The sequence below is a fragment of the Terrapene carolina genome, unplaced genomic scaffold (genome assembly GCF_002925995.2).
Source record: "Terrapene carolina triunguis isolate 2854851 unplaced genomic scaffold, T_m_triunguis-2.0 Scaffold66, whole genome shotgun sequence".
NCBI lineage: Eukaryota > Metazoa > Chordata > Testudines > Emydidae > Terrapene > Terrapene triunguis.
In genome coordinates, this window is record NW_020664417.1 from 43,515,445 (window position 1) to 43,529,486 (window position 14,042).

Sequence of the window (14,042 nt, forward strand, 5' to 3'; positions counted from 1 at the left end):
TGAGCCCCTAACTATGCAGAGGTGAAAGCGTCTCCTTAGTTAGATATGGTAGTAAAACGGGAATTCATTCTCTATCTCCTGGAGTAACTTTCTCACTCACGTTCACAATGGGCTACATTCTGCTCTCATTGACACTGCTGTATATACTTACAACAGTGTAAATGAAAGCAATATTTGGCTTTGCATTTGTTATAACCACTGTGATTTATCCCTTGTGTAACTTGAGGGATGAATTTGGGTGAATAGGTGCAATTTACCCAGACAGTATTCTGTTACTGAAGCCATTATTCAAATAAAGAATTCTTAAAAAAAAAAAAAAAAAATCATCAAGTTACTGGTCACACTGACCAATATTGTTTTGGGGCCAGAGTAACGAGATCTGTTATGAAAACAATAAAAGTAGAATTAATGCCAGCACACAGCTGCTCCACTGGAATAACTGTGCCAAACTGGCATTATTTTTTAACATACACTCCACTCTGGACCAGGATCCATTGTTTGATAGTGGCTGTATTCCCGCAATATTGCACATGATGTTGTAAACATCGACCGATCTGATTGGAGGCGCCCTGAAGTTAGATTTGAAATCTGAAACAAAGAAATGCAAAGAGATGTTTTAGTCTCTGAATGGCAGGCAGGATTTAACGTTGGATAATTTCTTTTGCTTGAGGTTTTGAATTGCAGGAGCATCCAATAAACAAGGAATTAGGTGGGATGGGGACCTAATGTCTTTCCAGAGACTAATAGAAAGTCTTGTGAGTAGGACACAAAATTATCTGTTAAAATTAATTGGGCAAATAAGAAAAGAGAATGGAACTATTAAACACAGGAGCTATTTAAATGTTTACATGTTTGTGCATTTAAACATCGCTCTGCTGCCTTTTCAGCAGACAGTTTTGCTTTGCAATGATTGTGTGAAAGATTCTGAATCTATTTTTTTCCCTCATCTGTGAAGAGCATGCACTAGTCGATATTTAAAGGGTCTGACAAACTGGGACTCAGAAATTCTCTATGTAATGATGCAGCAGGTGTATGATATAAGTAATAACCACATGGTTATCAAAGGAGCTACTCTGTCTTGATGAGCCCTTTGCCAAGACTAAAAAAGAATACCTATATTTCATGTAGATTTAAAAGAGCTCAAGCCTAGCTGAGAACAGCAAGGTTCAATGGATTGGAAACTGTTTTGGGAATTAGGAGACTTCCTGTGTAGCCCTGGGCAAATCACTTGATGTCTCTGTGCTTAGTTTCCCCATCTGTAAAATGGGGATAATGGTACACACCTACAGAGTGTGTTCAGATCTGCTGATGAAATCCTGTGCACCCTGTATGTTAGTAGTAGTATAGAAATAGCATAATATACGCCACACAGAGATCAGGATCTGAGACTCCACGTTGTCCCAGATAATTACTGGTTGGTTGGGAAGTCTATGGGCAGGTCTTCACTACGGGGGGGGGCGATTTAAGATACGCAAATTCAGCTACGCGAATAGTGTAGCTGAATTCAACATATTAGAGCCGACCTACCCCGCTGTGAGGACGGCGGCAAAATCGACCTCCGCGAATCCCCGTCGACGGCGCTTACTCCCACCTCCGCTGGTGGAGTAAGAGCGTCGATTCGGGGATCGATTGTCGCGTCCCGACGAGATGTGATAATTCGATCCCCGAGAGATCGATTTCTACCCGCCGATTCAGGTGGGTAGTGTAGACCTAGCCTATGATAGTGTGCATGTCATGGAAGTGTACATAGCAATACATCGTGAGTTGCCAGGGCCTGGGATAGAAGTGGCCAATGTGCCAAAGATTACTGAAGGATTTAAACAATTGAGGATCTCAAACAATACAGGACCTATTGATGTGCCCATGTGCGAGCCTTAGAGTACATTAACAGGAAGGGATACTCAATGCTGATCCGAGGCTTGGGTGATCATAGTGGTAGGTTCCTGCACACTTACCATCAGGCGGCCATACAAAGTGCATGATGTCTGAAGGGCAAAGCAAATGTAATCATTGGTTTCTCCCCTAGTTTCACATAAGATATAGAGGCTAAAAGGAGAGCAAGCTTGCTCTACTTTCATATGGGCTGTGATGGAAAGGCTCCATGTCCAGAATTAACTTCTACATCAATGCTCCACCCAAAACAGTGCAGCACTGTGGATCTGCCTTTTCTCTGAAGCTATTGTAGAGGCGGGTGGGGTGGAGAGTTTGTGATTATCTGATCATTCATTTCGCCTACCTGGCCCGTATGCGAGGAAGAATCCCCTCATGTTCATGAGCTCATTGTCATATCCATGCCACCCGTTCTGCCAGGCCTCCTTTTTCCCTGTGCCATTCTCCCAAAATGGAAGTTTCTCTTTACTCTGGGGGAAGAGAAACAAAACACAGGTTAACATATAAATACCATAAGAGGGAGCCTTTAAATAATGAAGGAACTGGGTAAAATAATAATGTATCGTAACCTTTATTTTGTAATGGAGTTTATGTTCTGTCTCCATAGTCATAGGATCGTAGTAGTTAGAGATAGAAAAGACTTATTAGATCATCAAGTCCAACCCCCTGAAAGGGCAGGATATAGTCACCAATAGGGGACATAGCAAGTATATTGAAATGGCACTTGATTCATTACAATAGAATTCAAATGTAAAAGGAAGGCACATGAGAATATCCTTATATTGTTATTACCTTCAATTGTATACAATGCCACATCTTCAGGCCCTGAGCCTGAGGGCAGCTAACGGGGAAGATAACCTTTTCAATTTGTATTCCCCTCTTCTCTGAATGTTTCTGGTCGGTGAATATAGATACAGAGCTAGTCCATATCAGTGAGTTCTTCTATGGCTGCTTCCTAGCAATGCCACTTTCTGACTAATTTCTGTCGTTCAATTCAGTGGAATAATTTACATGTAATTTTGTCCTTTGCCCTCATTACCATTTTACAATGTCATAAAAGCCAGAAAAGGAAAAGACCTGTTAAAAAAGTTGGTCCATTTCATCCAGTCAATCCAATCAGCACAGGATGCTGGGGGGATTTGAAGAAGCCTTCAACTACCTGAAGGGGGGTTCCAAAGAGGATGGAACTCGGCTGTTCTCAATGGTGGCAGATGACAGAACAAGGAGCAATGGTCTCAAGTTGGAGTGGGGGAGGTCTAGGTTGGATATTAGGAAACACTATTTCACTAGGAGGGTGGTGAAGCACTGGAATGCGTTACCTAGGGAGGTGGTGGAGTCTCCTTCCTTGGAGGTTTTTAAGGCCCGGCTTGACAAAGCCCTGGCTGGGATGATTTAGTTGGGAATTGGTCCTGCTTTGAGCAGGGGGTTGGACTAGATGACCTCCTGAGCTCCCTTCCAACCCTGATATTCTATGATTCTATGATTCTATGAGGACTCTTCCCTACAACAAATTCTCAAATGTTTTGTCCTGTTTGCTTGCTTTATTATTGAAGCAATGAGGGTTCCTTTAGGAGGCTATTCCTAAATCAGGTCTGTGGAAGTTTTTGCTGAGGACATTCACCCTATGTTTTCTTTTGCTTAGTTTCTTACCATTGCTCCTAGTTATACCCATGTAGACCACTCCAACAATTCTTTTCCTTCCTTAGTGTCTACATTCTTCAGATACTTGTACACAGTCATCTTATCTCCAGTTTGTTTTCACTTAGCCATGTTACACAGAAATAGTACTTTTAAACATTTCTCCGGAATCAGTCTCTCCAGCTCCATAGTAACAACTACATAACAAAAATTCATTGTAGTACTTTTCATCCAGGAGGCTCCTAGAGGTCTTAACAACTGACATACAAGCAATAATGGAGGGTTATTTCCTCCATCACTGGATTGCATCCTCCCTGGAATGAAATGTTGCAGCTGTTGAACACCACACAATGCCACACAAATATTTTAGGGCATGAAGTAAAGAAGACAACGTAGTTGTCTGAAACTGCAGAGGGAATTTATGAAGACCATAATGTAATTATCAAAGTTGGAATTTTGCCAGAACCCTGGAGTTAACACACCTACTGTTTTTAAACGGACCATGAGTCCTGAATGAACACAAGTGGTCAGGAATCAGGATCTCACTTTTACATCTCATTCAAAAAATGGCATGTCTAGCAGTGCCTACTAACACCTTGCTTGGGCATCGGATCAGGACTAGAGCTGGGTGACCAGGGAGAAATAATTGTAATCTCTTCAGTGACTTCTAAATAGTATTTCACTTCATCAATTAATGATATGTTAAAATTCTCCTGACTGATGAGTAACAGTGGCACTGAGTGGCCAGGCCCAAGACTAGAGAGATAGTGTGTGCACCTTGTATCCATAGCTCCAGTAAACTCGGACCAGTGATGAGACAGACTGATTTAAGATTCATTTCCATTTTATTTATATTTATTATCTGATTTTCTCTCTTCTTCCCCCTCCCAAACAATTGACCATGGATAGAAACTGTGGGATCTATTAAAAAAATTATTGTAAAGTGTAGATCTTTAGGCTGCTAACTGCAGGAACCCCTTGAGTATCCATGCATTTCTTTGTATATAACAGTCAGCAGATGTACAAGATAATTGAACAGTTCTAGTTGACAAATTAAATCTGTTGCCTTGTCTCCATTGATTTCACTGACAGCACTCAGAGCAAGCTGAAGAGAAAATGGACTCAGTCTGCTTTTTTGTATAATCTTCTACTATAGTGCCTGCCTACACCGCTATTCTGCTTAATGGAGTTCCAGGAAACTAATTGGCTGCTCACTATAGGACAAGTTGTATAGCATTTGTTGGCATCCACTCAAGTCATGCCACGTCTTATCTAAGTTGCAAAGTTTCTTTGGAGATATCATGACATGGCTGAAGTTAAACCTTTTAAAAGCACTATCAGATGTTATGGACTCAGCTGTTTCCCTAGTAATGCCAAACTCAGGAAACAGAATGCCCTTCGATCACCAGCCCAAGAGTACAAGGAGAATAGTACCTTACTGCAGCTGTGAAATGCAGTCAGAAACATAGCAACTTTTTGCTGGTATTTGGGTGAGAAAACATGTTACTTTCTTTTACATTGGCAAATGGTTGCATAGGGTCATTAATAGCACTGGCTTCAGGCAAGCATAGTATGGGCAGGTGCTATGCCACCTTCTCAACATAGTGTTCCCAGGACACCACACTCCGTCCTAACTCACAACAACTCCCCTTGCTAACCCAGTCCTGCTTCTGTTGAGAAGAGAATACCAGTAGCTCAGAACTGTGCCAGCATTGCAGTGATTTTGTGATATGCACAAATGGGAGCTAGGATGAGATTTGACAAACCTATTTCTCTTATCTAACTTAAACCAAGACTGAACGTTGATCTCTAACAGTGAAATGCTAATGTACAAGGCCACGCAATTCCCTAACCCTCCTGACATTCTAAGGTTCTCCTACATACTTATGTTTGCTTGTAACTACAAATTCAGCTTGTTTAAACTGCAGAAAGTACAGCAGTAGAGGTACGTAACATAGACAGGCCAGCAAGCAAAGCATTAAGTATTGAGATACTGAAGCACAAATACATTATATTAAAAATTAAATTGGAGTAAAGAATGAGTAATGGTTCAGGAGGAACAAAATAGTATCAACACCGAAACCAACAGAACTTATAAAAAAAAAGGGGGGGGGGGAGTATTGAGCTTTGGATAGTGAAATGCAAAAGTGAAGTCTGGAACGTATGGAGAGGGTAGCATTCCAGAGACATTCCCCCTTTCTGCTCAATAATAATGTGAGTAGTGCTCAGAGAGTACTAACAACAATGGAAAGTTTAAAAAAAAATTAAAAGGTGAACACAATAGGAAAGAGCTTGACAAACTCTTTTCAGTAGTTTGGGCAGAAAAATAATTGAAATCTCAATTATTACTTTAAAAATATGACACACAACTTCTTTTTCAAATCTGAGGCTCAGATAATGAAAATACACCCAGAGTGAGGAAGAATTGACTGAATGAATGAGAGGGCATTCTTGAAAATCAGAAATAGGGAGGAATGGGCAGAAAGACAGAAATAATTTTGTAGTAAGCAATGTTTGCTCTACTGTTGTTAAGGGTTTGTCAAACTTCCATTATTTAAATTTTTTCAGTATTCATAAGTGTTCTGAATGTTAAGCTGGTACTGTACAAAAGGTTTTAGTTGCAATCATTTTTTAAAAATCAATTAAAGAAAATGGTTTCAGATACTTTTTTTTATATATTCTTGAAACTCATCAGTGGTATTTAGATTTTTAAACTGAAAATGTGCAGCTCACCAATCCATATTCATGAATGATTTTTTTAAAGGAGGCATTTAGGTAAGTTTGTGAAACTCAGCATCACAAACTAGAGGTGTTATGTTGAAAATGTGGCAGTCAGATAACTATATGACAGGCATAAAAGGAGCTGTTCTGTTTAGCTATGTTAATTTGTGAGGCAAGTGTGGTATAGTTATTAGAGAGAGAGACTGGGAGCCAGTACTCCTAGGTTCTATTTCCAACTCTGTTACTGACTTATGTCACCACTAAGTGACTTTGGACAAATTACTTAACATAGTGGTGCCTTCATTTACCTGTCTATAAAATGTGTATAACCATAGTTACCTAACCTCAGCATTGTGAGGCTTAAGTAACATTTGTTGTTAAAGCTGCTCGAGAATTTTTTGAGGAAATGTTTTTCGCCAAAAAGTTATTTGTCAGATCAGAAATTATTTGTGGGAAAGAGTTTTGATGAATTTCCCAACTTTAAAAAAAAAAAGTTGGAAAAGAAGTTTTGAAATGGTTGAAATGTCACCTTTTGACATTTTTGAAACAAAAACGTTGTGGGCTTTTGGTTCAAAACTCTTTTAGTTTCAATTTTTTTTTTCAAGATTTTGATTTTTTTTTTGTCCCAATTTGAGATGGGAAAACTATTTCCTGCCCAACCCTAAATGCAATGCACTTTGAAAGACTTGGATGAAATATCAAATACTAAATAATAGTAGTAATATTTTGTAATAATGAAGAACTGAAGTCTCTATATATACAGGAGTAACAAATTCCACTTTTTAAAAAAAAAAAGTGCTTAGATGTTAAACCCTGTATACGGAGTTTTGTAATATTTAATTACAGTTTGCCTACTAAAATTTATCCTTGCAGTTTCAATTGGATAAGGTATTCTTCATTTCCTGTCTTCGGACTGTGGTTGCTACTGTATGCACTGCAAGAGGGTCTGATCCTGCAAGATGAGTCCCTCCCAGGAGCATTTAGCACCTTTCTGGAAGGCACTCTGAAATAGCCATTGTATTCCACCCCAGAAGTGATTGCATTTCAGTGGTAGTTAAACTGAGTCCTATGCATAGAAATCAGTGCTCTCTCGATTATGTATTCCTTCCAAAACCTGAGTTAAATAGGAGTTTTGGATATATAAGGAATGGAAGATTGTGAAATACTTTGTGAAGTGCTTTACATCTGTGAAGTGCTTTGGTTTCCTTTTGGATAAGACAGCCTACACATGTATGTCAATTACATTTTTGATTTAAAAAAAAAAATTCAAAATAATTACACATAACTACGTGTGTGTGTGTGTGTGTGTACGTACACACACACACACGTACACACACACTTCATTAACATAGTTGTGCTTATGGCGGATAACAAAATGCCCATCTTCAGCCACTTGTAAGCATTCACTTACATACACCTAAAACAGTTACTTTCTTGCGTAAATGCTGATTTTTTTTATCACCTTTGGGCATGGATTCCTTATAAATAAGTTTTTATCTATAACAAAAAAACCCCATCTCCTTTGAATCACATAGAGGGTGGGGAAATTACCAGAAGCAAAGGAATTATTGAAAATTGTAGTAATGTAGAGCTTAGTGGTGGGGAGATGGTAGCAAATAATTGGAAATGGGGGGAAGTCAAGAGAGTAGATAGTATTTTTAAGGGACAGTATGATGTCAGAAAAGTACCTGGGGAACCAAGTCAAGGGTACTCTGGTGGAGGAAATATTGTCATACATTAGGATAATCTTACGTTGCAAAAGAAAGTAATCCCTGAACCTAACCAGAGGAAGGTTGAAAGGAAAAGGTAAACTGGATGAAGAGGAAAAATAATTATATGCAAAAGGAAATAAGTTTCAGCTCTTATTATACCACGACTGGACAAAGGACCAATCTTAACTTAGATTTGATGTAGTTATCACACCGTTAGTTTCATTTAAAATACATTTCTAGTATTTAAATGTGGGGCAGTAGTATTTATCCCAGCTAAACTCCGAGTCAGTAGTATAACTCACCAGTAATCTTATAATTTTACATCTTTTTTATTATTCATTTTATATATTGTACTTTTTAACCAGACTGGTAAATCAATAATTTGTTCATACACTTTACCTCTGCTATGAACCATCCTTCCTCAGCCACAAGAGTTAAAGGAGGCACAAATTTCCCTTTTTTGTAATAGAATCTATCTGGAATTTCCTCTATGCTATAAACGTTCATGTGTTGCACAGCTTTCAGTTTATTATGCACCTGTAAAGGAAACAAAAGTTATAAAACCATCTGCCTGTAAAAATTGCACATATATCTGTTGGTGAGGGAAAACTTCTGCATTTTTAAACCAGGTAGCTTATCTTCGTAAGTGACCAGTTGTGTGCACCAATACTAATTAATGCATACAAATATGAGACTTTGCAGGTGCAAATGGGTGTTTATGCAAATTTGGTAGATGTGTTTTAGGAGGCTCCTTTGAAAATTTGCCCCCTACACACACCCAATTTGTGTGTATACATGTGCGCACATGCACACTGAGCTACAGCAAGGGAAACAATTATGGAGACACTGAGGGTATGTCTACACTACCCGCTGGATCGGCGGGCAGCGATCGATCCAGAGGGGATCGATTTATCGTGTCTAGTCTAGACGTGATAAATCGACCCCCGAGTGCTCTCCCATCGACTCCTGTACTCCAGCGCCGTGAGAGGTGCAGGCAGAGTCGACAGGGGAGCAGCAGCAGTCGACTCACCGCGGTGAAGACACCACGATAAGTCGATCTAAGTATGTTGACTTCAGCTACGTTATTCACGTAACTGACGTTGCGTAACTTAGATCGATTCCCCCCCCCCCAAGTGTAGACCAGGGCTGAGTTAAACAGTGAAAACAAGTGTGCTCTAGTAGGCAGGACCGGCTGGGGCTGGGGTGGGGAGGGAGAGGATTTGAAGGGTAGTTGCCCTGGGCCCCTGTTTGAGATAATAGCTCTCATCTATCTCATAAGGATGCCGTGAGATTAATTCATCAATGTTTTATTGGAGCTCTGAAGACGCTCATCCCTATGTCTAGAATGTCAGCATACAAATTTAACCCAAATTATTCAGCAGAAATACTCAGAGAACATATGGTGGAGATGTCATTATTTAACTTGAGGGTATAAATCTCTCTTCTCCACACTTTTCATTGTTATAACCTACATGAAAGGATAGATGCATTAATTGTGTGGTAATGTTCACAGCCTTTAAGTGAAGTTAGGCCAATGGCCTGAATATTTAAGTGATGGTTTCAGATGTGTGCAGGGTGGATTTGCTTTGTTTCACTTCCCCTGCCAAATATACACCGCACATGGAAACTCTCCACAGTTACAGCCACCATCAAGAAACAATGCACCAGTGTCTAATAACTGGACTCACTGGGTCAAATCCTGCCACTCTTATGTTGAGTTGAACCTTAATTCATGAATAGTCCTATTGTTTTAAAATTGAATTGGACTGCTCAAAAGTATTGTACTGGTAGTACTTCACATGAGTTAAGAATGGGAGAGTCTGGCTTGCAGGAAAAAAGGCTGTACTTACTGAACTTACTACAGTCTGTCCACTAGCTTCGAGATGGTTACTTCTGGTGCTGTTAAAGTAACTGCCTCCTAGGCTATGTCTACACTTAAAACGCTACAGCGGCACAGCTACAGTACTGCAGCTACACCTCTGTAGAGCTTCAGTGTGGACACTCACTACAGAGACAGGAGGAGTTCTCCCATCACTCTAGGTAATCCTACAGGTAGTAGCTAGGTTGATGGTAAAATTCTTCCGTTCACCTAGCCCTGTCTACACTGGGGGTTAGGTCAGTTTAACTACGTCTCTCGGGGGATTGGGGGGATTTCCACACCCCCTGAGAGACGTAGCTATTCTGATGTAACTTTTCAGTATAGGCTAGCCCAGGGGTTCTCAAACTGGGGGTTGGGACCCCTCAGGGGGGTCACAAGGTTATTACATGGGAGGTCGCAAGCTGTCAACCTCCACCCCAAACGCCACTTTGTCTCCAGCATTTATAATGGTGTTAAATATATTGAAAAGTGTTTTGAATTTATAAGGGGGGGTCACACTCAGAGACTTGTTATGTGAAAGGGGTCACCAGTAAAAAAGTTTGAGAGCCACTGGGCTAGCCCTAAATGATCAGCTGCAAACTCAAAGGTTTCAAAGTAGCAGCCGTGTTAGTCTGTATCCGCAAAAAGAACAGGAGTACTTGTGGCACCTTAGAGACTAACAAATTTATTTCAGCATAAGCTTTCGTGGGCTACAGCCCACTTCTTCAGATGCATAGGAAATGCAAACTCAAATGCACTCTGTAGATAATGGGAAGGTTAGGGAGGATGGCCCACTCTGGGCAGTAGCATTCCTAGGAAAAGATGATAAATTTAATTTCCTTTAAAAAACAAAAACAAAAAACAAAACTCCCATTAGGGAAATGAAATAGGTACTTCTGATTACTCTGTGCTCTGGAGTCGTGAAGAAAAATCCTTCAGAAAAAAATCCCCATGCAGCAACACCCTGCATTCCATCACTACCCAGGGATATAGAGCCATTTAATGGAACTTAAGCAGGTGCTTTGTTGAACTGAGCATGAGCTCTGTCAATGTGAGTAGCAAGCATTACGGTAGCTGGTTTGCAGATCCAGCCAAAAAATATAGAGGTCTCTGACATGAGACTGAGGCAGGTCAGCCTCCAGAGAGAGGGCATTATGAGTATTTTAATAACCTGTGTGAGCCCTACATGAAAGCTCTGGCACTCCTTTGAGACCACTTTAAACCCTGGCACTAGCTTCAAATGGTCAGACCATCAAGTCAGTACAATACCAGCTCTATTTCCTGAAGTGGCTGTTTTTGTGCAGAAATCTACAACCTTTGCCCTCTCTTATAATCATTTAATCTACAATGTACAAGTGAGTTATGAAACTGCATCCACTAGAAGATGAACTGTAGGAAACAATCTTGCACTGGTAGGTACCTGGACTAGATCACTTAATATGTCTACTTTCTCTGATTCTATGGAAAACAGTAATAGTTTTTCAAGAGTATGTTTTTTAGCTAACTATCAATGGGACATTCTTATTTGTTAACCCTATTGCGCTTTCAGAAAGTTAGTCTAGAACTTCACTTGGTTTCCATAATTTTATTTCCAACAGTCTCAAAACCAGCACTTTGGGGCTTTTGTCATTTATTGAATCAAAAATGCTAATGCTTCAAAATTGTTGTAAAGAGATTGTCATTGTTGTAAAAAAAAAAAAAAAAAAAAGCCAGAATTTTCAAATGAGCCTAATGAAGTTAGATGCCCAAATACCATTGAAATTCAGTGGAATTAGGGCACTTAACTCCCTTAAACTCCTTTGAAAATCCCAGCCTGGATGCTGAAAGTTAGGGTTCTATATAGGTGCCTAAAAATGGATGTAGAACTGACTTGATTTTGAGACATGCTGCGCTCCTCTTGAGCTCAATGAAAGCTGAGGGTGCTTAGGTCCCCTTGAACATTTATTTATGGATTAATGTTAGTCTAATTAAGTCTAGTGTCAGGCACCAGGTTAGAAAATGTTGGCAGTGTTTTATAGTATTAAACAAAAACATTAGAAAACAAGTCTACCTCTCTGCCTAAAGCAAATAGATGTTGCTAATATGGGATGGGTGTGTGTGTATTTGCGTAAAGAATATAATTCAGAGAAAGATTATAGTTTTTGATTTGCATGATGTGAATTTTACTCAAAAATGATTTGCACTTTATCATCCATCATTAGGTGAAACCTGAATCACAGGCCCAAATTCTGCCTTCTGATATGCAACTCCCATTGACTTCGGTAGGACCTGTACATGCATATCTGAGGGCAGAACTGGACTCCCGAGATTTAAACTAAAGCTGAGAAACGATTGGTATAAAACAGAAGAAATAACGAGGTGATTCTTTTGCTTGCCTCAGTCTGCTTCTCCTTAGTTGGCCACAGGCTCACAACAGGGCCTCGGTCCTTTACTTGGATAATATCAGTCATATTGATATAGTTCTTCAACTCAATCACTTTGTCCAACCAGGAAATGTCAGTCATCCCATGATCCGAGAACAAAATGACATTTAGGTCATTCTGAAGGCCCTTGTCCTGTCAAATTAGTGAAGATAGCAATTACAGTTTGAAAAGAATACAGTGTGTTCCTAAGTCAAAGTTTTGTGATAGGTGGCTGAATTCATTCTTGCCTAAATTCCACTGCAATCAGTGGAGTTACAGTGAGGATGGGTTTTGCCTGGGATACTTTACAGTAAATTACAACAACAACAACAACAGAAAGTCTGGTCTTGGTCTGTTCAGACAGATCTCATGAGATTTTCTATCATTTTGGCCTGAGATTTTTCAAATGCTGATCAAAAGAATTTGGCACTATCTCAGTTGAATCCAAATCTTACTGTTGGTTCAAATTTAAACCTGACCATCAAACCCTATCTTGATTCTAATCCCCATCTGGATAAGTGCCATCAAACTTCCTGGCACTATCTCTAGTTAAAGGTAGTATTTCATTCCTATGCATTTGTTGTTAATGAACATTTCATACAAACTGCTATGCACCAATCCCAATCTCATCAAAGTGAATGGGAGTTCACTGGCATGAGGATCTGACCTAATCTCTTTTTCTCTTTAGTCCAAATAGACTGAGAAAAACTTTCCCATGTCCATCTGCGTAGGTAGGTCATTTCCCTCAAATATTAAACTTTAATTCTGTTCTGGTGCTCTTATAGTTTATTGAGATTGAAATATTTTTCACCCCTTTCCTCATATTACTTATTGCTGAGGAAATTAATACCTCAAGGTTTATTTACCATTATGGACAGGTATCCATAGCACTTCATGCTTCCTGGTAGCAGAGAAATTCACAGAACTGGTTTTTACCCAGCAGCCTGATGTGCTCATTCCCCACTATAAAATCAGCTGGATAATTTTTAAAGCAAAGTTGCAAGATATAGAGTTATGAATAACACCATAAATCTGCCATAAAAGGTAATTGTCTGATTCTACAGCCCTTATAAAAATGAGTAATCTTTACTCATCTCCCTAGTGTAAATTCCAGTTAACAACTATGTTTCTGAAAAGAGCAATGTCCCTGCTGGTTTACAGCGTCCTGGGGCTAGTGATATTATCATGCAAACCACCAGAGACCAATACAGAGCGTCTACTGAAATTAAATTAAGGGCGGCAGTATCATGCCTTAAGTTCCCAGCAAAATCAATAACCTCTGTTATTGCAGAAATTCAACCCTAACTGCCGTTACATGGGTATGAACAGGACTTGAATACTCAAAAAGAGTAATTCCCAGAGCCCTCCTGGGAGGCACTGGGGTTTGGGGCATCAGCCCTGTGGATTTAAAAATATTTACCGGAGCTCCGCTCTATACAGCTCCGGCTGACTTTAACCCCTGAATATGAATATGCATAACATTCTCCATAATGTCTTGCAGAGCCATTTTTTTAACCTCCTCAAACAACATTGTTTTATAGTCTCAGTTAAATACTGTTTCAGAAATACCTCTTTAGCAACACTTGTTGCAACAGTAGAGTTATTTTAAGGTAGAAGGGGTAACTCATTATAACATTGAACTGACTCATTCAGCTAAGTAAGTACTATGTTCAAGAAAGAAGGCAAATCACAACTATAAACACCATGTATAACAAGGAACCTTTCACTACCAAGCAGTTGTCTAATACAGAAAGGAAAATTTACAAAGGGAAAGGTACTAAGAGCTTGGCACCTTTGAAATGCCACATGCTTATTAACCAG

The 14,042-nt window shown here is 39.6% G+C and overlaps 1 protein-coding gene across 1 annotated transcript in view; it reads right to left on the reverse strand.

Moving 5' to 3' along the window:
- Nucleotides 1-382: 382 nt before the first annotated feature.
- Nucleotides 383-14,042, reverse strand: part of ENPP6 (ectonucleotide pyrophosphatase/phosphodiesterase 6) — a 55,542-nt gene continuing 41,882 nt past the window's right edge. The window contains exons 5-8 of the mRNA XM_024194044.1: nucleotides 12,195-12,374; nucleotides 8,361-8,498; nucleotides 2,237-2,360; nucleotides 383-588 (exon numbers count right to left, since the gene is read on the reverse strand). Of these exons, the coding sequence (XP_024049812.1) occupies nucleotides 383-588; nucleotides 2,237-2,360; nucleotides 8,361-8,498; nucleotides 12,195-12,374 (648 nt within the window). The remainder of the gene's footprint in view (nucleotides 589-2,236; nucleotides 2,361-8,360; nucleotides 8,499-12,194; nucleotides 12,375-14,042) is intronic.